The sequence below is a fragment of the Trachemys scripta genome, chromosome 16, assembly GCF_013100865.1.
Source record: "Trachemys scripta elegans isolate TJP31775 chromosome 16, CAS_Tse_1.0, whole genome shotgun sequence".
In the NCBI taxonomy this organism is placed as follows: Eukaryota; Metazoa; Chordata; order Testudines; family Emydidae; genus Trachemys; species Trachemys scripta.
In genome coordinates, this window is record NC_048313.1 from 3,023,477 (window position 1) to 3,048,273 (window position 24,797).

At 60.5% G+C, this 24,797-nt stretch overlaps 1 protein-coding gene across 2 annotated transcripts in view; it reads right to left on the minus strand.

The window, feature by feature from the left end:
• LOC117888707 (SPARC-related modular calcium-binding protein 1-like) overlaps positions 1–24,797 on the minus strand; it is a 25,150-nt gene continuing 353 nt past the window's right edge. Inside the window, exons 2-12 of one of the 2 annotated variants that reach the window (XM_034792343.1) lie at positions 9,539–9,731; positions 9,210–9,316; positions 8,532–8,631; positions 7,621–7,671; positions 6,767–6,820; positions 6,120–6,197; positions 5,220–5,412; positions 3,152–3,234; positions 2,318–2,417; positions 1,292–1,538; positions 1–482 (exon numbers count right to left, since the gene is read on the minus strand). In XM_034792343.1, the coding sequence (XP_034648234.1) occupies positions 1,298–1,538; positions 2,318–2,417; positions 3,152–3,234; positions 5,220–5,412; positions 6,120–6,197; positions 6,767–6,820; positions 7,621–7,671; positions 8,532–8,631; positions 9,210–9,316; positions 9,539–9,731 (1,200 nt within the window). In that variant the 3' untranslated portion in view covers positions 1–482; positions 1,292–1,297. Of the gene's footprint in view, positions 483–1,291; positions 1,539–2,317; positions 2,418–3,151; positions 3,235–5,219; positions 5,413–6,119; positions 6,198–6,766; positions 6,854–7,620; positions 7,672–8,531; positions 8,632–9,209; positions 9,317–9,538; positions 9,732–24,797 lie in introns of both variants that reach the window. The other variant, XM_034792342.1, reaches the window with a different exon arrangement.

Here is a 24,797-nt window from a genome sequence, read left to right on the forward strand (position 1 = left end):
TTTATTGATTCAGGACACAGATTACAGAATTGTGGGGTTGTTGTTTTTCTTACCAGTTTCTGCTTTATAAGGAAGTGGAGGGATTATAAAGTAGTCGGAGCCAATTTTAAACCCCCCTGATAGTAAAAATAAGCAAAGATTAGGTGGGGTTAAATAAAGTAAGAACCCCTAACGGCACTTTGCATTTTGCAGGATTCTCTTATCTACAGAAGAGAGGAAAACCAGGGCTGAACAGCAGCGGAGTCCCCCAGGTGCAAATCAATGGCCCGGCACGTCCACATCCCTTAGATCGACCGCCCGCCTTCTTTCTAAAAGGTCCGTCCGACTTTCTTCAGCGCCAGGGAGTTAAAAATAAAATCCACATTCTACAGTTCACAGTGCAAATCGTCTGCCATCAGAGGTGGGAATGCAGTGCTGGGCGAGGCAGCGCCCCCTGGGGGTGGGAAGGGCAAAGCAGGGCGCGCCCCTCTTCAAGGAGACGCCTGGGGAAAGAGAAACGCCGATTAGATGCAAGTGTTTGCCGCGTGGATTACGGTAGCAGCCTGGGGCCCCGGGGTGCTGGGCGCACAGCGAGAGAGGGTCCCTGCCCCAGAGTTGGCACAGCAAAGGGGCAGGAGTGGAACTGAGGTTTGGAGACTGACCCAAGGAATAGAACCCAGGAGTCCTGGCTCTCAGCCCCCCACCGTCAATTGCTAGACCCCACTCCCCTCCTGGAGCTGGGGATAGAACCCAGGAGTCCTGGCTCTCAGTCCCCCACCGTCAATTGCTGGACCCTACTCCCCTCCTGGAGCTGGGGATAGAACCCAGGAGTCCTGGCTCTCAGTCCCCCACCGTCAATTGCTGGACCCCAGTCCCCTCCTGGAGCTGGGGATAGAACCCAGGAGTCCTGGCTCTCAGTCCCCCACCGTCAATTGCTGGACTCCAGTCCCCTCCTGGAGCTGGGGATAGAACCCAGGAGTCCTGGCTCTCAGNCACCGTCAATTGCTAGACCCAACTCCCCTCCTGGAGCTGGGGATAGAACCCAGGAGACCTGGCTCTCAGCCCCCCTATTCTAACCGGCAGATCACGCTTCTTCCGACCAACCAAAGCCAGAGCTTTGAAAAGCGGCTTTGTACACAGCCCTGCCGGTGACCTTCAAGGTTGATCAGTTGCAGAGGGCTCGGAGAAGAGCCCCGGGAAAGGTCGAGGGCTGGAAAACCTGCCGTAGAGTGAGAGACTCAAGGAGCTCAGTCTATGAATCTCAGCAAAGAGAAGGCAAAGCGGTGACTTGATCCCAGGCGATCATGCACACCCAGCGCTAGCTGAGTCCCAGGCAGCCCCTGAGCTCCGGCAGGGAGACGAGCCGGTTGGCGTCCAGGTCGCAGTACTCCAGGAACTTGCGGGCGCAGCGCTTGGGCCGCGCGTGCTGCTTCACGTAGAGCTTGAGGGGCCGCAGCTCCCGCTCGCTCAGCCCGTCGCTGAAGTCCTTGTCCAGGCGCACGAAATGCCAGCGCGCCGCCCGCTCCTCCAGGCTGGGGCCCGGCGTGCGATCCGACAGCCTGCGGGGGGCAGAGACACCGTCACCTGCCGGGGCTCGAAGGCCCAGTCTCAGCGCACAACTCCCCCCACCTCCCCCAGGAGCCGTGAGGTTGTCGTGGCCACCACAGGGCAACGTGGACTCCTGCTGCACCCGACCGCCCTGTGGGGACTTTGGGGCGCCAGCTGGGAAGTGCCGCAAAGTGCCAGGCTAGGGCAGAGGGACTGGCAAGAACAGCTGTCAGGGGATTGCAAACACCCTCCTCCCCCTGGGAGCGACCGGCCCATGAGAATCAACGGTCCATGTAACTCAGCACAGGGTGATTGGGGGCAGAGCCACGCCTGGCTTCCAGCTGCCGGGGGTTGAGGGTCTTTTTTGAACCCAGTTGTATTGGGGGCGGGGGGCACACGCTGGCTGTGCTCATGGCGGAGGGGTCTGAGGCCTTTTAGGCTTCTCCCAACCAGAGCTGAGCCATTAGCTCCATTGTACAGGTGGGGAAACTGAGGCACATAACGACTCAGTAACTTGCTCACACAGCAAGTCAGTGGCAGAGCTAGGACTTGAATCCAGGTCCCCTGAGCCCGGGAAGCAGCATCCTAGCCACTGTCCCCGCCCACCTCTTGGGGGAAGTAAAGGAGGGAGGGGGCGAGTCTGGACTCATCAGCCCCGCTTCTTCTTGGTTAGCCCTCCATCAGCCAGCAGGGGTCGCGACAGAGCAACGGGCCAGCCCCCAATGTGGGGGGAGAACCCGCCAGAGAGCCCTCGGCTTGCCCTTCAGAATTCACCGGGCCCCCGGCTCACCTCCTATGCGTGATGGGCATCAGCCGGGACTGGGTCATGTCGGACGTCAAGGCCTTCATCAGATTGGACAGGAACTCCGCCTTCTTGGGACCCGGGCAGCCTGGTCGAGAGGGGAGGGGCAGGGGGGTTATGTGGGGCTCTGGGGAGCTGCCCACCTGTGACTCATCCCCACTACTGGCCTCTCCCGGTCACCCACGCCCGGCGGGCGAGAGAGACATCGGCACGATGCTCGGGGGGGGAGGCGGCAGCCAGCCGGATTCAGCGTCCGGCCCGGGGGTGGCCACGGTCCCCCCAGCCAATGTCAGCAGGGAACTCAGAACAAAGGGACACACACCCTGCTGCTCCCATAGTTACAAGCCGCTGTCGCCAGGAGGGGAGCATGGGGGACTGGCTCGCTGGCTCAAGGAATAGGGCACAGGGCCTTTCCCCTGTAGGGGGCGCTGGCTCTTGTCTGGCCCCATGGCAGGGGACTGACTGGCTCAGGGGGGCGGGGAATGGGGCCTTTCCCCTCTAGAGGGCGCCAGCTCCGTCATCAGGGGAGGCTGTGAGCTCTACACCCCCACACCCACCCAGGGAGCTCTGCCCGGCCAGGACAGGCTCAGCCCCGTTCCTCACCCAACCATGGGCACCGCGCCAGCTTTGTCCGGCTCCCTCGTGGGCAGTCTCAGCAGAGGGGCCAAGAGGACCAGATTCCCCTCTGCGTGGGGGCCGCTCATTGGCAGGACACTGGGAACAGCAGAGTGTCACATGGCCAGAGAACCCGAGCCCCCCCCAGGCTACCCATGGAAGTTAGGGTGCCAAGGCCATTGGTTGTACCCCATGCCCCCGCCCCACCTGGCAGCGCCCTGTCCCGGAAGAGAGAGCCCATCTCCGCGCTCTTGGTCGCGGCATCAGACTCGCAGTCTGGAGGGAAGTTCCTGGGTGGAAGAGAGATGGGTCAACGCCTGGACTTTCCCGGTTGGCACGTGGCGCTGGGAGCTCCCAGCGCTGGGGCAGAGGAATGGGGGTGGAAAGGGAATCTTTGCAGGATTTTCGATGCTTCCAACCCCCCTCCACACATACCCCATAGGCAACCCCGTTTTCAGGAGGGGAAACTGAGGCACGGAGGGACTGGGCAGGAGGAAGGATTTGGCCCAGGTCACATATCATAGTCCAACCCCCTACTCAAAGCAGGACCAATCCTCAATTTTTGCCCCAGATCCCTAAATAGCCCCCTCAGGGATTGAACTCACAACCCTGGGTTTAGCAGGCCAATGCTCAAACCACTGAGCTATCCCTCCCCCCAACCAGCCCGGAATAGAATTAGAGTCCCAACTCCCAGCGCCCTGCCCCCGCTTTAACCACTAGACCCCACTCCCCTCCTAGAGCCAGGGACAGAACCCAGGAGTCCTGGCTCCCAGCCCCATCTGGCCACTAGTCCTCCCTTGACCACATAAACTAGTGTTAGCATTAGCCATAAACCGGGTGTGGGCTACTGAGCGATTCAGTAGTTCCCACATTAAATCCACTCCCCAAGTTCTCTGCACACGTTTCTGGGGTCACTAGACCGATGGTCAACAACTCAAGGACTCTGTGTCCTCCACTCGGCCTTCGTTCCTGGGGACCCCTTGCCAGCACCCATGTGGACGCGCGAGGTCTGCCCAGCGCCACGCACCAGCGGTCACCTGGGGTGACTCCGGCTGGAGACCGTAATCCTAGAGTTGGCTCCAGCCATCAGAGTCCTGACTCAGGCAAACATTTTCCTTTGAAAAACAGAATTCCCCCTGCCCCCCAAAAAGTGTGTCTGTTTCCAGCTGAAAAATTGAATTTTTCACCCACAAAGCGGAAGGCCTCAATATTTCAATCCAGAGAAGCTACCACGGTGCCTCATGGGAGCTGTAGTTCAGGTGTTTCATGCTTCCCTATTCCTCTATGGGAGAGGCTCTCTGACTGGACTACATCTCCCATGCTGCACTAGGGCCAGAAACTCCCTGGCAGTAATTGCATCTTCAAGAGGGGAAGCTGTGGTGCATCTTGGGAGCTGTAGTTTGGGTGCTTCAGGATCCCATTCTCCTCTATGGTAGGGTTACCATACGTCCGGATTTTCCTGGACATGGCCGGCTTTTTGGTCCTCAAATCCCCATCTGGGAGGAATTTCCAAAAAGCTCAACATGTCTGGGAAAATAGGGAGGCAGGGTAAGGGGACCCCGAGTGAGAGTGGCTGCAGCAAAGCCAAAACTAACAACTCCCCCGATCTGCCGGGGCATGGAGGTGGCGGCGGCATCCGAGCACGCAGCCGCCTCCTCCCCGGGCTCCAACTTTCCCGGCTCCCGCCGCTCTCCACCACGGCAGGGGCCGAAGCAACTTCCCCAGTGCAGCAGCAGCTGGAGCCCGGGGGGCGGGAGGGAGGAGGAGGAATGCGGGGTGCTCAGGGGAGGGGGCAGAGTTGAGGCGGGGACTTTGGGGAAGGGGTTGGAATGGGGACAGGGAAGGGGTAGAGTTGGGGCGGGGCGGAGCGGAGTTGCGGCGGGGGCGGGGCCCTGTGGAGTGTCCTCTTTTTTCACTGTTTAAATATGGCAACCCTACTCTTTGGGCTAGGCTCTGCACTAGACTGCGCCTCCGATGACATACCACGCCTCCCCCCTTCTTGGAGAGGCAGTTGCATCATGGGACTCCCTCGCCCTGGTGCATCATGGGAGATGTAGTCTAACCAAAAGCCCCCCCAACATTTCCCATGGAAAATTCAAATAAAAATGAATTTCCCCCCCATTTTCATAAATTTTCAATGGGTCCCCAAATGGATGTTTTTTCTCTAGCTCTAGCCCCGTCCCCAGCTTTTAACCCCTTCCACTCCCAGGTGGCAGGAGACGATCGAGGTTTATGCCAACCTACAGCCACGCGGTCTCGGGCGCTGGACACTGACCTGGTGGAGGTGCCAGGGACGGGCCGGCCGGTGTCGGCCTGCACGCACCAGCAGTAGCCCGTGGCCTGGTGGCACTGGACGGGTTTGTAGGTGCCGTCTCCCTCGCACTCCGGGACGAAGGTCCCCTCCTGCTGACGCTGCTGAATTTCCTCGAGGGCCTCCAGCCGCTCCTGCTCGCAGGACGGAGGGAACTCTGCGGGATGCGGGGGGCAGGGGGTATTATGGGGGGGGGGCTTTTTACCTTCTAACCCTCTGGGCACCCAGTCCCCACATGCCCGCCTTCCACCAGCTGGGATCAGAACCCAGGCGTCCGGGCACCCAGTCCCCTCCTGCCCCCCACTCCAGCAGCTGGGATCAGAACCCAGGCGTCCGGGCACCCAGTCCCCTCCTGCCCCTCCCACTCCACCAGCTGGCAGTGGAACCCAGGCATCCTGGATCCCAGCCCACACTCTAGTGTAACTAGACCAACCTTCTCACTCCCTTTCCCTTCCCCACCCCATTTTGGGGTCGACGCCCCTGTCGAAATCCCAGTCATTGTCCCCCCATCCCATTTGGTTTCGGTGGCATCTATGTTTCTTACAATGGATCCCAGAGCCAGTTTTCTAGGGCTCTTATTTGCATGGCACCGGTGCCAGGCCTGGCCCAGGGCCCCACGGCACCTGGTGCCATATGAAAAAGTCTCCAGTCTAGAGTGTCCCAAAGGAAAACGATCCCTCGCTGAAAACAGGGGACCCCTCACCCCCGATTCTCTGCATCCCAGGACAGAGCCGGGGATCAGGGAAGGGCCTGCGAACAAGACCCCAAACTACACAGCCCAGACGGCAGTCGGAGAGCTGGGGGGCAAAGCTGGGCACTGAACCCCGGGTTCTCTAGCCCCTCCTTTGTCCCGTCCCGAGTTACCTTGAATCCGCTTCACCGTGCGGTTGGGCTTGAAGTCGGGGAGGATGATGGGTATGAGGAACGGCAGCGAGGTCCCCTCTGAAAGCGGCGGAGAGAGATTTGGGGGTGGCGGGGGGGGAAGGAAACCCCCCAGGGTCCTCCTCCCAACATTCCCCCCACCGCCACGCATGTCCCAGCTCCCCCACCAGGGGGCAGCAGGCACCCCCCCGTTTCCTCCCAGCCTGCGTGGGCAGAGATGCCAAGGGGGCACAGACCTCTGATGCCTCCGAGCAATACGGGGCTCTCCCCTTCATAGGTGCCGGGTGGGGCCCAGGGGGCAGAGCCCCTTATATTTGGGGGGAACCATCCCCCGCAGGTAGGAATGGCATGAGGGAGGGGTGGCTGGGCCAACTGTGGGATAAAGGGGGCAGGAGATCAGCCCCCCGTCCACGCGGGGTTAACAACAGAGCAGCAGCCTTGCCCAGGGGAGAAAAGGGGACCCAGGAATGCCCCAGGCAAGCGGGGGTTCAGATGGCACCCCTGGGAGCGGTGAAAGCTCCCCCTCCCTCCATGGCACGAGTGCAAAGTGGCAGACGTGCGTGCCGTCAGCTGGGCACCCCCCCCCCCCGATGAATGGGAGTCGGGGTTGGGGGTGGGGGGTCGCTTACCTTCCTGCTTGTGGGGCGGAGGGCTTGCTGGGGTGGGCCTGGGTCTCCCGCCTTCTGCGTTCAGGGAGGAAAACAGTTCGAAGGCCACTATTACAGAGGTCTTAGTGCCATCTATTCCGCCCAAAGAGTGGAGTTCACAGCACAGACCCCAGCGCCAGCAGCCCTGCTGGGGACAAGCGAGGTGGGGGGGGTAAGGGCTCCCCCCCATTATTTTGGCCGCCAGGGCACTGGGCACACACCGCCTCAGCCCCTGCCCTTCGGGGCGCTTTCCTGATGTTTGTTCAGCCTTGTGCTACCGGTAGTTACCACCTGCCCCCACCCCTGCCAGCAAAGAGAGGGAAACTGAGGCACGGGGCAGGGGCAGTGACTTATCTGAGGCTGGGGAATAGAACCCAGGGGTCCTGGTGCTCAGCCCCTCCTGCTTCAGCCACTCGTCCTCGCTCCCCTCCCAGAAACGGGACTAGAACCCAGGCATCCTGGCTCCCAGTTCTAAGGAGCTGGTAGGCAGCTGGCCAGTCTCACGTTACAGGGCTAGAGTCTGGGATAGGGACCCCCAAAGACCCATTAGGAAGCAGGCTGCAGTACCCGGGTCTCCCTCTAGAGGGTGCCCATTCACGGCTCCCCACTCGCAGCTCAGCGGGATAGGGAATTCTGAGGGGGGCAGCGACTGCCAGTTGGGGACCCCCCCTCGCTGCCCTGCCGGGGTGCCAGGCTACGCACATGGGCATGGCAGAAGATGGAGCAGGGCTGTGGAGGGACAGGCAGGAGTCATGGCACCGCAGTGGGGCAAGGGGGGAGATCCAGCATTCGGGGGGAGAGGGGGGAGCTGGGATGAGGGCTGGGTGGGGGGTTACCTCTCCGTGATGAGTTAGGGTCCTGCCAGGACGGTCGCACCACATAGGAACCTGGGGAGGCGCGAGAGACAATTCATCTCCATCGCCCTGACGCCCAGCCACCCTCCTCTAACCTCTAGGCCCCACTCCCTCCCCGAGCTGGGCACCGAACCCAGGTGTCCGGGCTCCCAGCCCCCCGTGCCCTAACCCCTAGGCCCCACTCCCCTCCCAGAGCTGGGCATAGAACCCAGGAGTCCTGACGCCCAGCCCCCCCTGCTCTAACCACTAGACCCCACTCCGCTCCCAGAGCTGGGCACCGAACCCAGGGGCTCAGATGTGCTGGGCCCAGCACACAGCAGGAGGCGGGGTGTATGTGTGTATGGGGGGGGTGTGCACCATCGAGGGAGGGAGGGGGGGACCTGGATCACAACCTGGGGGCAGTGGTGGATTGGCCCAGGGACCCTGGCCAGTTGGGGGGCCCCTGGAAAAAATCCGCCACGGGGCGGCGGAAGCCCAGAGCCCAAGCCGCAGGGCGGGGGAAACCCCAGCACCCCAACCCTGGTCCCCAGCAGAAGTGCAGGGGGAAAAGCCCAGCACCCCAACCCCCACTGCAGCCCCGGGACTGGAGCTCTCACTCCCCACGATGACCCAGGGGCCGTGGCAGGGGGGGACAGAGCTTCTCCGGTCCTGGAGGGGCAGACAGGGGCAAACGGGCTGCAGGGCCACAGTGTGTGTGTGTGTGTGGGGGGGGCGGCATGACCGTGAGTGGAACAGGGGTGGGGCTGTGGAGGGAGGGGCAAAATGGGGTGGGGTCATGGGCGGTGCCGCAGGCAGAAGGGGCAGAGACGCAGGCAGAAGGGGCGGGGAGGGGCCCCCCACTTAGTCTGGCCACAAAAACTTAATCGGCCTCCGCCTGGGGGGCGGCCAGGTACCTGTGCAGTTGGGCGTCTGGTTGAGCACGGACGTCCCGCTGACGGGTTTGCCCTCGGTGGTGGAGCACCAGCAGTAGCCCGTCTGCCTGTGGCACTGCACCTGGGCGGGGAGGGACGCACAAGGCAGGTGACCCCGAACGGGAGCTTGGGGATTTGCAGGGGCGAGATTTGGACTTTCGGGGCCGGGATGGGGCAAGTCTCTCAAAAATTCTCGGGGGGGGGGGGGGTATCAATCCCCTCGCGGAGCCTGGCCCCATTGAGCACACCCCATTTCCAGGATCCGCCCCCCTCTCCCGGGGTCCCCTGAAGGGAGGCCGCACCCCATGCCCATGGCCCTGCAGGTTAGTTGTCCAGTTTCTGCACAGGGGCTCTATGGGATGGCATTCATGCCACCCCCCCACTGGAGGGTGCTGCGTGGCAGGGACCCCCCCATGCCCAGACCCCACCCATGTTGATACAAGTGGGGGGAGGAGTGGAGATCTGGGGTGAACAGCGGGGGGTCACCTCTGGGCAGGGGTGGTGACAGCCAGAGCGTAGCATGTCCACCCCTTGCAGCCGACGAGGGCTGGGAGGAGGGGGGTTCTCCATGAAGGCTGTGGGGTGCAGATGGACCCCGCAGTTCTCCCCCAGAGGAGGTGGGGGGGGGGAGAAGCATGCCCCCCCACACCCTGCCATTACCTGCAAGAAGGAGCCGTCCTCGTTGCACTCAGGGATGTAGATGGAGTCCGCCTGGCGCCGGGCCAGGGCGGCTGCGCGATCCTCTTGGCACCGGGTGAGGTTCAGGCCTGCAGGGGGAAAGGCGAGGGTCAGAGGGGGTCACGGGGGGGCTGCTGGATCCCACAGGTCCGCCCAGGGGCTGGGGGCAAGGGACCCATGCCTACAGCCCTGGCCTCACCCAGTTCCCAAGCCAGGGAATTCCCCACCCCACCCAGCCGGACTGTCAGATCGGGGAGCGGGAACCTCTCCGAGGGCAACTTAACTCTCCCCCCGGCCAGGGCTCTACCTACTGGTGGGGTCGTGGTGGGCGCCCCCACAGCGGAAGCGGGGCAGTGCCTGGAGGAGGGGCTCCTGGCACCGGGCGCGCTGGAAGACACACTGGGATTTGTACAGTTTGCCGTCGGAGGCGCAGACGGGCCGGTGGCGCTCGCGGGGGCATTCGGCTGGGCATGGCGGCCCCCGCTCGCTCTCCGAGATGATGAACTGCAAAGAGAGGAGGGGCGGAGAGAGATGTGAGATGTCTGCCCCCACCAGATCCACCCTGCACCGAACCCTTTGCCCCCCCAGATCCACCCTGCATGGCCCCCTTGCACCACCAAAATCTACCCTGCATGGCCCCCTTGTCCCCCCAAATCCACCCTGCACCGAACCCCTTGTCCCCCTAGATCCACCCTGCATGGCCCCCTTGCACCACCAAAATCTACCCAGCATGGCCCCCTTGGCCCCCCAAATCCACCCTGCACCGAACCCCTTGTCTCCCCCAGATCCACCCTGCACTTCTCCAAATCCACCTTGCATGGCCCCCTTGTCCCCCCCAGATCCACCCTGCATGGCCTCCTTGTACCCCCCAAATCCACCCTGTATGCCCCCCCATATCCTCCCTGCACAGCCCTTGCACCCCCAAATCCACCCTGCCTGGCCCCCTTGTCTCAGCTCATAGCCGCCCCCCCTGAATTCAGGCTGACTAGAGAGTGCCCCCTGCAGGGGGGGAAGGGGTACATGAGCAGGAACCCCCCCATGGAACCTAGCCCTATGGATGAATAAGGCCTCTCAGTTCATCAGTAGCTCTCCCAGCGCTCGGTCAGCATCAGTCACCCCATTTTACAGAGGGGGAAACTGAGGCACGGGGGGGGGGCATGATTTGCACGAAGCTTTCCAGCTGGCAGGGCCGGGAACAGAAGCAGCGTCTCCGGCTTCCCAGTCCAGCGTGCCAAGCACTAGGCCACCACGGAAAGAGCACGTCGCCGGTTACCTGAGGCCTGTAGCCCTCTAGCGTGGACCCAGGCAGGTGGTGACGGGAGGCCAAGGTGTTCGCTAGACTATCAACACAGGAGGTGCCCCATGGACAGGAAATGGGGGAGCCCCGCCCTGGAGTTCTCCATAGACCCAGGCTGAAATTCACCCCTCCTCCCCGGCTCCCTGTGTGACTTGGCCGGGGGACAGGAGTTGGTTTAACTAATTGCACAGTAAATAAACGCCAGGCAAAGGGGGGGGGGGGGGGCATTAAAAGCCACTAAGTTTTCAGACTTCATTTGCTTGATGCCGGCGTTTTTTCCAGAGCGAGCGCCCAGACCGCAGGCTGGCGGGGAGCAGGACAAGCCAGCCACTTAAAGCAGCCAGCGTAACCCTTTAGGTGCCCGGCGGGCACACGCCGTTCTCTCCCCCTTTGGACCTGCCCGGACACCTGGGTTCCTCCAGCTCTTTTCTGACAAAGGCCCTCAATGACCGGAGGTCAGTTAAGCCACGCTTGGCGAGGGGAAAGGAGGGACTTGCCCCCTATTTTATTGGGGGGTGGAATCTTGAAGTGCAAGGGAAAGGAAGCACTTGCAAGAGATCACATGGGGGAGCCAAGAATAGGACCCAGGTGTCCTGGCTCCCCTCCGCCCCCCCAGCTGTCAATTCACGGGGGCCGGGGGGGGGATCCCCCTCCGAGTTAAAGGGCACTTCCCAGGGGTGCTCCCATCCCTCCTGGGGCCAGGTTCTCAAGCCAGCAGTTCACCTTGGCCAAGGGGAGCGGGCTCCACTCCTCCCCCGCCAGTGGGAAGCAGCGACCCAGGGAGTGGGCATTGGCACACCAGCCCAGAGGGGCCTGGGCCCCTCTGCCAGTCTCCGGTGGCCAGGCACGGGTAACTTGGTAGCTGGGCCGGAGAGAGAGAGAGAGGCAGGCAGTCAACCCAAGGCCTTGCCCCAAACAAGAATCTCCTCTTTGGTGCCCACACGCCGGGGGCACCGTGCCAGCGAGGGGGGATTGGCAGCTGATGGCTTGGACTCAGGGGAGCCCTGCCATACCTCCAGTGCCAGGCTGGAGGGGGGAGGAGGCGGGCAACGTTTCAGGTCCTCGGGTGGATTAATGGGCAGGTTGTTGCTTGCGCTTGTAAACCGGGAGAGCGTCTGTCTGGTGCCCGGCCCACCCGCGTCCCCGGGGCAGAACGCGGCTCCCTTCCCAGGCTTGGCTCAGCTGGGGTCGGCCGCCCCGCCAGGAGCGCTCCAGGTGGGTGGTTACGGGGGCTGAAGTGTGTGGTGACAGTAAAGGGCTCATGGGTAAGGGGGAATGCATGACACCCCTGGGTATCCCATTCCTGCCCCCCAGCTTTTCTAATGCCCCTCACCCGACCCACAGCCCCCTGCTGTCCCAGCCCTGGGTGCCCCACGGATACCCCTCAACCCGACCCACAGCCCCCTGCTATCCCAGCCCTGGGTGCCCCACGGATACCCCTCAACCCGACCCACAGCCCCCTGCTATCCCCGCCCTGAGCGTCCCCCTGCCCCACTGATGCCCTTCAATCCCCAGATTTCAGGAGCCGGGCTCTGCAGGACGTTCCACGGCAGGAAATGGGTCCCTGCCACGATCCCATCTTGGGGTGTGCCAGCCCAGGGGTTGGTGGGGCAGAGCCCCCTGCTCACAGGGCATGGAGCCAGGTAACCTTTGATCCCCCTCCCCCATAAGTTCACACACTGCTCTGGCCCATGGGAACGGAGACCGTCACTGACCAAGCAATGCGGGATCTTGAGACAGGACAGAGAGAAAATCCAGGATTTGGGGGGAACCTGATTGTTCCCACTCTCGATCCTGGATGCCCAACCCCAAGGGTTTGTACAGCACCGAGCACATGGGGGCCTGGTCTGTGACTGGGGTGCCTAGGTACTACCGTAATACACCTCATAGCAATAAAAATGGACAGCGCCTGGCACATCGGGAGACCTGGGACCCCCCATTGCGCTAGGTGCTGTGCATTTAGGTGTAATATGGTAGCACCTAGGAGTCCCAGTCAGAAGTCAGGCCCCCAGGTGCTACCGTAATACACCTAAAAGCAATAAACTTGTACAACCCCTAGTGGTGGATTGAGATGAAGCAGGGCGGACAGTGGGTGGGAGTCCTTCCATCCTATCACCCCACCGCAGGGGGCGAGTGGAGCTGTCAGTGGGGGGGTCACCCAAGAAGCTCTGAGGTACATGTCCGGCCCCCATTATTGAAGTATCTGAGCCCCTCCCAGGGCTGTTGTCCCCATTGTAGAGAGGGGGAAACTGAGGCAAGGAGTGGCTAAGAGACCTGCCCAAGCTCACACAGGGAGCCTGTGGCAGAGCAGGGGTGTGATCGCAGGCGGGTGCCCCAACCACGGCACACACGGCCCCCTGCAATTCAACCCCGCCAGCTTCCCCCCTCCCCCAGCTGGTGCCCCTCAGACCTGACCCGCAAACACCTGCAAGTCCACCCCCGGCTTCTCCCTCCCCAGCTCCGCTGGTGCCCCTCAGTCCTGACCCGCAGCCCCCTGCAGTTCCACCCCCGGCTTCTCCCTCCCCAGCTCCACTGGTGCCCCTCAGTCCTGACCCGCAGCCCCCTGCAGTTCCACCCCCGGCTTTGCTGCGCCCCGACCCAAGCCCTGCTGCTGCCCTTTGCCAGAGGCAGATAAGAGGCACTTGAGGGTTTTTGGGGTGGGGGGAGTGGGCAATGGGGCCACTTGGAAATACAGAGGCCTGTGCTTCCAGGCTGCCTGTCTGATCGGCTCTCAGTAGCCCACCCAGAGCTGGTTCTGACCCCAGTTCCCACCCCCCTGCAACACCCGGCATTGTCCACGGCTTGAATTCTGTCCCCAGGTCCTGGCACGCTCCGGGTGCCACACCTGCTCCCCGGACAGACCAGCAGCCTCCATGCTTCTGGGCCACAATCCCCACCCAGGTCCTCCCCCTGGCGCCAAGGGGCCGGGATCCTGCGGGGCCGCGGGCGTTGGCATGCGAAGCGGGTGGCGGGCGCCGAGGCCAGGTGCTGGCTGCCGTGCGAAGGGCAAAGCTGTTGACAGAATGATGGGACGGTGACATAAACCAGCGGGGGCGAGTGGGCGCGAACTGGCCGAAGCTCCCAAACCCTCACGCGAAGAAGAGCCCTAGACACACACGGCGCTTTTCAAAAAACCAGCCCTGGGCCAGTGGCACCCCCCCACAGCCCGCTGCAAACAGGACACCAACCGAGAGCCCCCCCTAATAAATACACCCGCCGTCTCTTTCCATCAAAGGCGTCTCTTAGCCACACAGACGTGACATCACTCCTCCTGCCTCTCCCCGAGACGGGTCCCCCACCCTGCTAGGAGCTGGGACAGCTGGCACGGACTAGCCCCCCAAGCTGCCTCCAGTCCCCCAGCTGCGAGTCCATCCCTGGCTGAGTCTCCGCTCCCCTCTGGCTCTCACCCGGCAGATGCTAGTCACCGCAGGCTGCTGGTGGACTGAGGCTGGTAGCAGCTCAGAGGCCATGGTGATGGGCATGCTAGAAGAACCCGGCTATAGAGTGCCACCCCCCCAAACCACGCACAGACACTATTAATAGACCAGGCCTCCTGGACCCAGCTCAACGCCCTGCCACCACACCTCTCCGAGAATTCACTTCCCCTTTGTCAAGGAGTCTGGTGGCACCTTAAAGACTAACAGATTTATTTGGGCATAAGCTTTCGTGAGTAAAAACCTCACTTCTTCGGATGCAACAAGAAGTGAGGTTTTTACTCACGAAAGCTTATGCCCAAATAAATCTGTTAGTCTTTAAGGTGCCACCAGACTCCTTGTTGTTTTTGTAGATACAGACTAACACGGCTACCCCCTGATACTTCCCCTTTGTGTCCCCCCCAAATATGCCACGGCGGGTCTGAGATGTCACCCTTCCGCGCGGAGCTCTGCGGCTGGCTCCAGCCACTAGAGGGGACATGACACACATATCTAGCCAGTGTGGTATAAAGTCACTGGGGGGGGAGGGCGTGGCATTAATGAGGGAAGCTCCCTACCCCCCACTCTACTGCTGCTCACAGGCAGGTCCCCCACTCTTCAGGCAGCGGGTCCGAGCTGTGTATCCCAGGCCACCAGCCCCCACAGGCCGAAGCCAGCTACCCCACTGAGACCAAAGCATCCCCGCCCGTAGCAGACACGACTGCCATTGGCCCCAGGCACAGAACAGGAGGGATTGAGGGGCGCCAGCACCCGAGACCCTCCCCCGCCCCGCCAATGGCAGGGAAGTTAGACCAACCCCAGGTCATCCCAGCAAGTGACCCGCACCCCCTGCTGCAGAGGAAGGTGAAACCCCATCAGGGTCCCCGCTGATCTGAGCTGGGGGGGGGGGGGGAAATTCCTTCCTCTGGCGATCAGTTAGACCCTGAGCACAAGCCAGAACCAGCCAGGCAAGCGCGGGCGAGAGACGGAACAATCGGGGCTACCTCAGAGCCCCAGCTCACCCCGTCTAGTGCCCCTTCCCCAACCGGGCCCATCCCTGCTGGTTCAGAGGAAGGATATTTAAAAAACAACAACAAAACCTTCCCTGAACAAAAGGGGGGGGGGGGGGGCATCCCTTCCTGACCCTGGCCAGCAGAAGCCCTGAAGCATGAGATTTAGGAACAGAAGAAAGAAACTGGAAGTGAGCCCCAAGGTTGCCAGGCCCTGCCTCCCCCTTCACAAGCAAGCAGCAGAGGGAGTGAGGGGGGGGGTGTGAAGACATCAGCTCAGTCCATCCACCCCCACTCCCACCAGAAGAGTGGCTCGTGACTTCCTCCAGGCATGCAGTCTCGGTGCTTTGTGGGGGGAAGGTATCAGAGGTCTCCTACAGCAGGGGAAGGGAAGGAGAGCTCCTGGCTCTGCCACTCACCAGGGAACCCAGGCGTCCTGACTCCGACTACCCCACACTTCCCTCTCGTAGTGGGGGGGTTGCTGCAGGAACAGCTGCTCCACTCCAGAGGCAGCTGCATCTCAGCACTGGCTGAGGGACCCCCGTACAATCAGCTGCTCCACCCCAGAGGTAGCTGCATTGGGCGAAGCCGGCCCACATGCACACAGACGGGAATACAGCCCTGCAGTCTGCTCCTCAGAGGGTCACGGGCTCCCTGCGTGGGAGCAGAGGCGAGACAGCCGGCCCACTGGCTCCCGTCATGGCTGGGGACCCGAGCCGACACGCGCTTTTCCCGGCCGCTGCGCTGCGGTTACAAAGGCCACGTGGCAGTTGAGCCCCCAAGGTTTATTTACTCTGCACCAGCCTGCGGCTCCAGTGAACCCCGACAGGCAGGATGAAGGGAGTGGCCCCAGGCAATCCCTGCCCCCCTGACCCAGCCAGGCCTGGGGACAGGAGAGTTGCAGGGGGGGGGATGCTGTATATCCCAGCCTGGGGGGCGTTCCTTCCACCCCCTTGTCTTTCCTTACCTAGCCACCTGCACCAGGCACCCCTCTGCACCCAACCCGACGGCCCAGGCACGGGAGATCACAGCTCTTCCTCAGAGTTGGGGGGAGGAAACGCATGAACAAACGGGCAAGCCCTGGAGCGCTTGCCTCGCCCACCAGCTGGGGGACTGGCTGCCCACTGAGTGGTTTGTGGAGCTGGCCTCAAGACGGGCACGTTTAGTGGAAGAACTGGAGTCAAAGTGCCCGATACGAGGCTTCGCGGCTTCCTCTGTGGCCCAGGGGTGAAGTCTCTGGGCTGGGATCCAAGAGCACCAGATTCCAGGCCCATCTACGTGCCTCAGTTTCCCCAGATGTAAGATGGGGATAATGATCCTGACTTGATCTAGTTAGACTGTGAGCAGTTGGGGGCAGCCCCCTGATGCAATAGGGGAGCCCCCCCCTGCTCTCAGGCAAGGGCTCCAGCCCCAATCGTAACCTCCACAAATAAGTCAGGCTCCAAGCAGTTTATTAATAATCAGCCGTTGGGCTTCGTTACCGTTTAGCTGGGAAACCTACTCCACTGAGTTATTGTCTTTTCATCAAGGGTCGCTCAGGACGGTTCTCACCAGGAGGTTAATTCTGGCAGCTGGAGCCAGAGACCGCACCCTGTCCCCGCCCAGCCTCAGCTGCATCACCACCTCGCAGCCATGGCCAGGAGACAGCACGGCCGCCCTGACGAGCCGGTCCAACCCCTGGGGGACCACGGAGCCCAGCCCTAGAGAGCAATGCCTTTAAACACCAATATTTGGTTAGATTTCTCTTCCCACCTCTACTCCAGCCCTGGAGCGGGGCGGACGGACGCCCCCAGGGAGCGTGTCCCCTCCCCGTTGGAAGGCGGGTGCGGCTGGCCAGCTCCTGGCAGACGCCCGCCGCACGCTCAGGGCCCTGGCAAGCCAGCCCCGTCCATCTCAGGGCCGTGTCCGTCCCCCCCGCCCCCAAGACTCCCGCTGATTCTCCTGGCCGCCGGCGCCTGCCAACGCACACAGACGGGTCCATGCAGCTGTCAGCCGGGGGTAATTTGTTAGGGCCTCTGGTGGCACAGAGATGCGCTCCCGGCTCAGCCCCTGCCACCGAGTCAAAGGGCCATTGTGTACCTGCCACACGCGCCCCCCCCCCCCCGCTTCCTTCCCTGCCCCCCTCAGACAACAAGAGCCTTCGCTGTATAAGGCCGCTGTGGAGGCCTGGCCGAGAGCGACTGGGCCAGGCTGATGAAGGGGGCCCTTAGCCTGAGAAGGGAAAAGGGGGGTTGGGGAGAAATAATCCATGGGGCTGAAATTGACTCAATCTTGAAGATGAGATCATAGACCCCTTCCCTCTGTGCCCCCCCCTCAGGATTTCTGCCCAAAAGAGGCTTTTAAGCAATGAAGGGGAGGATAGATTATTAATAACCAGGTGATTGAGAGTCGAATCTCCAGCCCTCCCCTCCCCGGTGCTACAGGGACAGGGAAGGGGATGCTACGGAGTTTGAGGGGGGATCCCAGGGCTGGGCTAGCAGGGGGCTGTGGGTCAGGACCGAGGGACACAGGCAGAGTGTACAGGGGTGGGGTCGAGGGGGAGCCCAGGCTTGGCCTAGCGGGGGGGGGGGGGGGAGCAAATATCTACCTGTGCTTTCACCTAGTTACCAATCCACATGCCCCTGCCTCGAGCAGAGTTCCATTGGGCTACTCCAAAACCCTGTGAAATGTGACAGGCGGAAGAGGAGGGGTCCCTTCCTGCTAGGCTACCCCTCCCCCAGTTTACATTTCTAGCTCCCAGTCCCATGTACCCCACTGCTCCCCAGAGCCTGTTCCCTCATGCAGCAAGCACCGGCTCCAATTCTTCCCAGGCCCAGGGATGCTGCCAAAAAACTGGGCCGGCTGGCGTTGACCAGCAGATGCGCTGAGGAGCCGCGGAGGCACTGGGGCTGCCTGCAGACTCAGGCAGATGGGGCTGCACCCCTGGGAGACATTTGGAAGCTTCTCTGGTGCCGCGAGGGCCAGAAACCGGCTGCTCAAAGTTCTGTCTCTTTCACCAGCGCTAGGTTCAACAAGATCAGAGCAGGAGGTTGGGGGTGGAGGGTGTCCTCTCTGCTCCAGCAAAATGGGACTCTGGCCAGAGAGATTCCCCCTTTCCAGGTCCTCAGCCTGACCCCTCCCAATTTGGGAAGGATGCGGGGAGGGGAATGAAAGGACCAGGCCTGCCTCCCCCCCACCCTGATTTCCCTGGCACAAGCGGCCTCTTAAATCCATTAATGGCCCTCCCACACCTGAGGAGAGCGCGCTGTCTGGCGTTTCCCCTTCACATGCTGCTCTTGCACCTTGGCCCGGGTCCTGGGACAGCGCGTTCATTGCCCCGGGCGGCAGCGCCTGGGTGGGTTCCCACCGCCTGTACTGCGCAGGATTCTGCCTGGAAATGGGCCGAGGGGGGTGGGGGAGGAGAGTGGGATGGGGGAAAATCCCTGCTAATTTCCTGATTTCCGCCCCCCCAGCTCTGCCTACCCTACAGAGACATCTGGATCTGCATCGCATTGGCATGGGGGGGGGGGTGGAATGGAGCAAGCGGGGTGGGGGTAGGTCTTGGGGCATGCATGGGGTGAGGGCGCGGTCTGCGCTGTGTCACCTCTGCCACATTGCTGCTACCTTGGGGGAGCCGTGGTGGAGGGCAGAGCAGATGCTACCATGAACTCAGCCGGACGCTTTCAGGGCCTGGTACCTTAGAGCCCCCCCAAGATGCACAAGAGGAGGGGGCAGGAGGAGACCTTGAAGAGGTGGATGTGGAGTTACACCCCCCCCATAATGCACCCCTACAATAGCGCCACCACCTCCACCCTCAGCACACACCACTCTCCCCTCCCATCCCTTCAGGCAGCGCAGCCTAGTGGTACGAGCACTAGACTAGGACTCAGCAGGCCTGGGTTCAATTCCTGGCTCTGCGGCTGGGGGAACCACGAGTGAATCCCTGTCCGGCTCCATGCCTCAGTTTCCCCACTCTGTAAAGGGGGAGAATGCTCCCTGCCTGCCTTTGTAAAACGCCTCGAGATCAATGGATGAAAATGCCAGATAAAAGCCAAGGATCAGAGCTCGGGGGTGGGGAATATCAGATTAAGAAGCCAGGAAGATGGTTATCTTGGTTCTAGCCCCAATCCCCTCAACTGCGTTTGGTCATTAGCCAAGACCGTAAGTTCTTTGGGCCCGGGACTGTCCCCCTACACATGTGTCCGTACAGCACCTAGCACCATGCCTGCCTTGCATGCTCCCCCGCTCCAATCCCTCTAGCGGCCATATAAACGGCCCCTCTGAGTCTATCAGCATACTATCTCCCCCAGCCCCACATGGTTCTCGTGTGCAGCAAATCCCCAGGCCAGACCTACTCCAGGAACCCACAGCCTCAGGCAACCCCAAGACAAACATCTCCCTGCTGCCAAAGCAAACCGGAGATGTGAGGACAGCGCTGGAGGGGACTTGATCCCAATTCAAGTTCCCATCAAGAGGAGACAAGGCCCCAGGCCGCACACCTGGCTCGGGCTCCTGCTACGGAGACGGGTGGAGGAGGAACCGGGCACGCAGGTGAGCGAGAGAGCGGGACACCTGGAGTTCTGTGCTGTGGGGACCCAGCGTGGGAAGCAGCCTCTGTTCCCCCCCCACCCCCTTTCCGATCCCCCCACATGGAGAAGCGCAGATGTAGCAGGAAAGATTTTCAGGAAGAGGAGCCTAGAAACAGAGGCCTCGGTAAAGTGTTAGGAGGAGAAAAACAGCTTGATGGTCAAACTTGTCCTGTAGGAGCCTTAATATCTACCTGTGCACACGGATTGAGGTGGAGCTGGGAAGGGAAGGGAAGGAAATTCTATGAGGATTTTTGGGTGGTGGGGGAAAATCAAATTCACACACAAAACAAAATTGTGACCGACGAACAAAACGATTCCATTCGAGGCAGAGTGGAGGTCAATCGAAACCTTTCTCCAACTCCTAAAATATTTTGATTTTGGCCCTTTTAACGTCAACCAAAGTTAAATTGCAAAACACAGAGTCGTTTGGCACTAAGACACAAACCTGGAAACGGCTGAAACAAAAAGTCCCGTTCTGACCATTTTGAAATTCTCAACAGCGAGTCAGGAAATGCATCAGGACTGACTCTTTCCCCAGGAACAGTCTTGCTCTCAATAAAGCTGCTTGTGGGGGACTTTTTGCCCACATTTTTCATCGAAACATTCCCCAGCCAGATCTAATTTTAGGAACCCGGTTTTTTGGAGCTCTTTAGCCATATAATTAAGGTCCCTCCCCCGTTACTGAGGGAGTCTCCTATTATTAAGGCTGGAAGTCTTAAAACTAGCTCAGCTCACTTTTCACCCGTGGTGACCTCTTATGTAAAAATTAGAGTGGAGAAGAGCGAGGCTCGGGACATGAGAGCAGTTCTCAAGTACATAAATGGTTGTTACAAAGACGAGGGGTGGAAACAGGGGCAGCTCTAGGTTTTTTGGCCACCCCAAGCACGGCAATTAGGCAGCACGCGGATTCGGCGGCGTTTCTGCGGGTGATCTGCCGGTCCCGCGCCTTCGGCGTACCCACCACTGAATTACCGCCGAAGCCGTGGAACCGGCGGACCTCCCGCAGACAGGCCGCCCTCACAGCGACCGGCAGGCCGCCCCCCACGGCTTGCCACCCCAGGCACGCACTTGCTGCACTGGTGCCTGGAGCTGCCCCGGGTGGAAATGATTCTCCTTAACCTCTGAGGATAGGACAAGAAGCAATGGGCTTAAACTGCAGCAAGGGAGGTCTAGGTTGGACATTAGGAAAAACTTCCTAACTGTCAGGATGGTTAAACACTGGAATAAGTTGCCTACGGAGGTTGTGGAATCTCCATCATTGGAGATTTTTAAGAGCAGGTTAGACAAACACCTGTCAGGGATGGCCTAGATGGTGCTTGGTCCTGCCAGGAGTGCAGGGGACTGGACTAGATACCTCTCGAGGTCCCTTCCAGTCCTATGAAAGGCTGCTACAGGTAGCTTCAGACAGGGGTTTCGCTGTGACATCCCCCCGCCCCCATATCTTGGAAGATTCAGTGGTAGCCAGGTGGGACCTCAATAACAGCTGGGTAGAAATTTGAAATGTTGGGATTTCAAATCGTTCTGTTCTGAGACAAAGAAGAAAAAAAAAAGTTCCTCTGAAACCAACAAAAAACCTGAACCAAACAATACAGTTTGTTTTGGGTCAAAGTGTTTTGTTCCCATGTTGACCTTTAAACCATCTTTTAAAAATATATTTAAAAAAAATGAATTTTGTTTTGAAAGGGCAAAAAATAAAAATGTTCCGTCTCAAAACTGTCAAAACAGGATGTTCTGAGATTATTGAAATGCTCCTTTTGTTGCCCCCCCCACCCCACCCCACCAAAAAAAACAAAAAAGATGAAACTGACAGGATCAGAAAGACGTCAGTTTCCATGAAAGCGGCATTTTCTTCTACAAGGACGCTGATGAAGAGTTTCCAGTCAGCACCGCTCAGCCCCTCCTCACAACCCCGCAGTTTACAGCACGGGATCTGGCCAGACAACACGAGCTTTTGGTGTGTTGCAGCCGCACCGGATAATGTTTGCCCCCGATGGCCTTAGAGGTGGCTGGCACTCATGCATGCAACTCCACAAGCGGAGAGATGCAGAAAAGGCTGGGTGGCTAAGCCAATCTCTTGGGAGTCTGGTCTCCATCCAGCCCCTTCCACCAGCCCCGCATGCAGCTGGCAGGGAGCCCTCCGGCCTGCCCCGGGCAGCGCTGATATTCTAGCATGGGTAAAGCCGGGCCACCTGTTGCATCAGGGAGTCAAGGTCACGCGCCAGCCAGCGAACCCAGCCCGTATTGATCACTTTCCAGGGTGCGTGCCGGCTAGGCCCCCAACTGACTAAGGCCGACCTATACAAGGCCCAAGAAGGGATGACGGCAGCATGGGGCCGGGGAAGCTGTGATTAAAATTAGAAGGTGCATCAGCACCCAGACAGGCGGGGTCAGGCACTAAATACAGACGCTGGACACCCCCGGCAGTAGCTTGCACCACAGGCAAATCTGTGCTAAGCAACCCCCCTGAAGCTATGCGACGCAGCGTACCTTCCTGTCCAATAACCCCACTACAGTTCTGGGGGAACCTCCACCCTGTTACAACCCCCCCCCCATGGTTATTTTGCATGCTGGTTGCTTATAAACTGTGGTTTCCTCGTTAAACTGCCCCACTCTCATTGGACTGGGCACCTGCCTTGTTGATATGCCCATCTGGGCGTTCATCTGAGATCCCGCCAACTCATTCCACCCGCCGCCCTCGCTTACCAGCCAGTTCGGCTTTTGCCAACCTAGAGGCTAGAAGCTCTGGGTTTTGCTAGATGCTCACCAGAGCCATGCAGTTGTAACCCACTATGCGGGGTCTTTTCTACACCCCCAACCCCACCTGTGCTGGGGATGGCTCAGAATGAAAGCCTGTTCCTCGCTTTCCGCTCTGCAGTCCCCCCCATCCGATCCCCGGTCTATCACACCAGGTGCTGCACAGACCCCGACCGAGATCAGCCTTCCTCCCCCCACAGGCGCTGCACAGACACGTAGCAAGACTGTCCTTGCCCTGAAGGTCTTTGCAGCTAAATAGCAAGGGCAGCCCTCTTTTGACAGTTGGGGAAATCGAGGCACGAAGACTAAATGACTCAGAGAGCCGACGGCGGAACCAAGACTTGAACCCAGATCTTGAATCCCTTTTGCTCATGTGAGGGGGCGAGTTACTAGATCCTTCAAACCGCAGATTTAACAGCATTGAATCCCACCAGGGTTCACCCCACTGGCTGGGAGTTTTGCTCTGGTTTTAACAGCAGCGTGCCCAAGAGCCCAGGCTTGTAAAATCAGTTCCCCGGGGCGGCGCAGGCAGCTAGATAAGGGGTCTCCCAATGGGAACGATCGGGGAGATTTGTGCCCAAGGGCGGTCGCTTGCTCTGTGCTGGGGAGTTTCCTAGCTTCTCCTTCCAGCCCGCGGGATGGACTCGAACCAAGAACCAGAGGGGACAAAGCACAACCAGCGTCTCACCCAACACGCCTTCCGCGAGGCCGAGTCAGAAGCCGATTACTTCAAGGCCTGGATGGCCATCTCCAGGCACGTCCTCCGCCTGAGCACGCGGCATGTGGCAGGAGCTCCTGGGTCACGGCTCTGCGATCGCAAGTGCCAACAGCCAGTCCCTTCCGCACAAGGATCTCAAAGCCCTTTGAGGAGCACTTGGGCTTATCCTAGAATCTCAGGGTTGGAAGGGACCTCAGGAGGTATCTAGTCCAACTTCCTGCTCAAAGCAGGACCAACCCCAACTAAGTCATCTGCTTGCACCCGTTCTCTTCCCAGGGGGTAGGTTAAAAAAACAAAACAAAAAATCCACACCTTATTTTGTAGAAAGGGAAACTGAGGCACAGAGAGCAGAAGCGACTTGCCCTATGTCACAGAGCTGGCAGAGAACCAGGAGTCCTGGCTCCCCCATTCCTGCTCTAACTCCCTTATTAAATATCAGGGGGGTCGCCGGGTTAGTCTGCATTCACAAAAACAACGAGGAGTCCAGGGGCATCTTAAAGACTAACCGATTTATTTGGGCATGAGCTTTCGTGGGTAACCCCCCCCCCACTTCTTCAGATGCATGAAGTGAAAATTACAGACACAGGAGACAGTGTTTCCACAGAGCCCTCTGCACCCCACGAGCTGCAAACACAGAGCTCGCCCAGCGCCCCAAAAGGGAAAACCAAACCTTGCAAAACCAAAACCTGTAGGAGGAGCTTCTGTGCGGGGGGAGACTCCGTCTGCTCAGCCCCACGCATGGGACACGGCCCCGGCCCGACCCTCTCACCGCGCCAAACCACGAGGCAAAGGGAGTTTCTGCCACAGGCCTTGCCAGCCGGGGCTGACCCCCCACCCCACAGATAACCCTCCCCAGGGAGCCTGGAGAGGAGCCCCAGCAGACCCCTCCCCTCCGTAGCAGCCAGGAAAGCAGCTCCCGGAGACTAAACTATAGGACTTAAAGCACAGGCCATCCATAGCTACGCCCAGCCCCTCACCCCACTCCCTATAGCCCTCCCCTGCCCCATAGCCAAAACCCACCTCTAGCCCTCCCAACCATGCTCCCCTGGGGCTAGCCCCACCCCGCTCCCTATAGCCATCCCCTCTTCCCCTGCCCCATAGCCAGAACCCACCTCTAGTTCCACAACCATGCTCCCCTTTGGCTAGCCCCAGCCTGCTCCCTATAGCCCTCCCCTGTTCCCCTGCCCCATAGCCAGAACCCACCTCTAGCCCCACAACCATGCTCCCCTGTGGCTAGCCCCAGCCCGCTCCCTATAGCCTCCCCTGCCCCATAGCCAGACCCCACCTCGAGCCCTCCAACCATGCTCCCCTGTAGCTAGCCCCACCCCGCTCCCTATAGCTAGCCCCACCCCGCTCCCTATAGCCCTCCCCTGCCCCATAGCCAGAACCCACCTCTATCCCCACAACCATGCTCCCCCATAGCTAGCTCCAGCCCACACTTCCTATAGCCCTCCCCTATTCCCTGCCCCATAGCCAGTCCCCTACTTCTAGCCCCACAACATCTACACTCCCCCCATGGCTAGCCCCCTACCCCCACCATGCTCCCTCCTGCCAACCCCCTACTCTCTCCCCACCCCATGATCCTTCCCACTCCTGTCCCCCCCAGAGCCAGCCCCTCATCCCATGCCCTCTCCCACTCTCTGCCCCCCAGAGCCAGCCCCCCTCTCCACTCCCCCCAGAACCAGCCCCTCATCCCATGCCCTCTCCCACTCTCTGCCCCCCAGAGCCAGCCCCCCTCTCCACTCCCCCCAGAACCAGCCCCTCATCCCATGCCCTCTCCCACTCTCTGCCCCCCAGAGCCAGCCCCTCC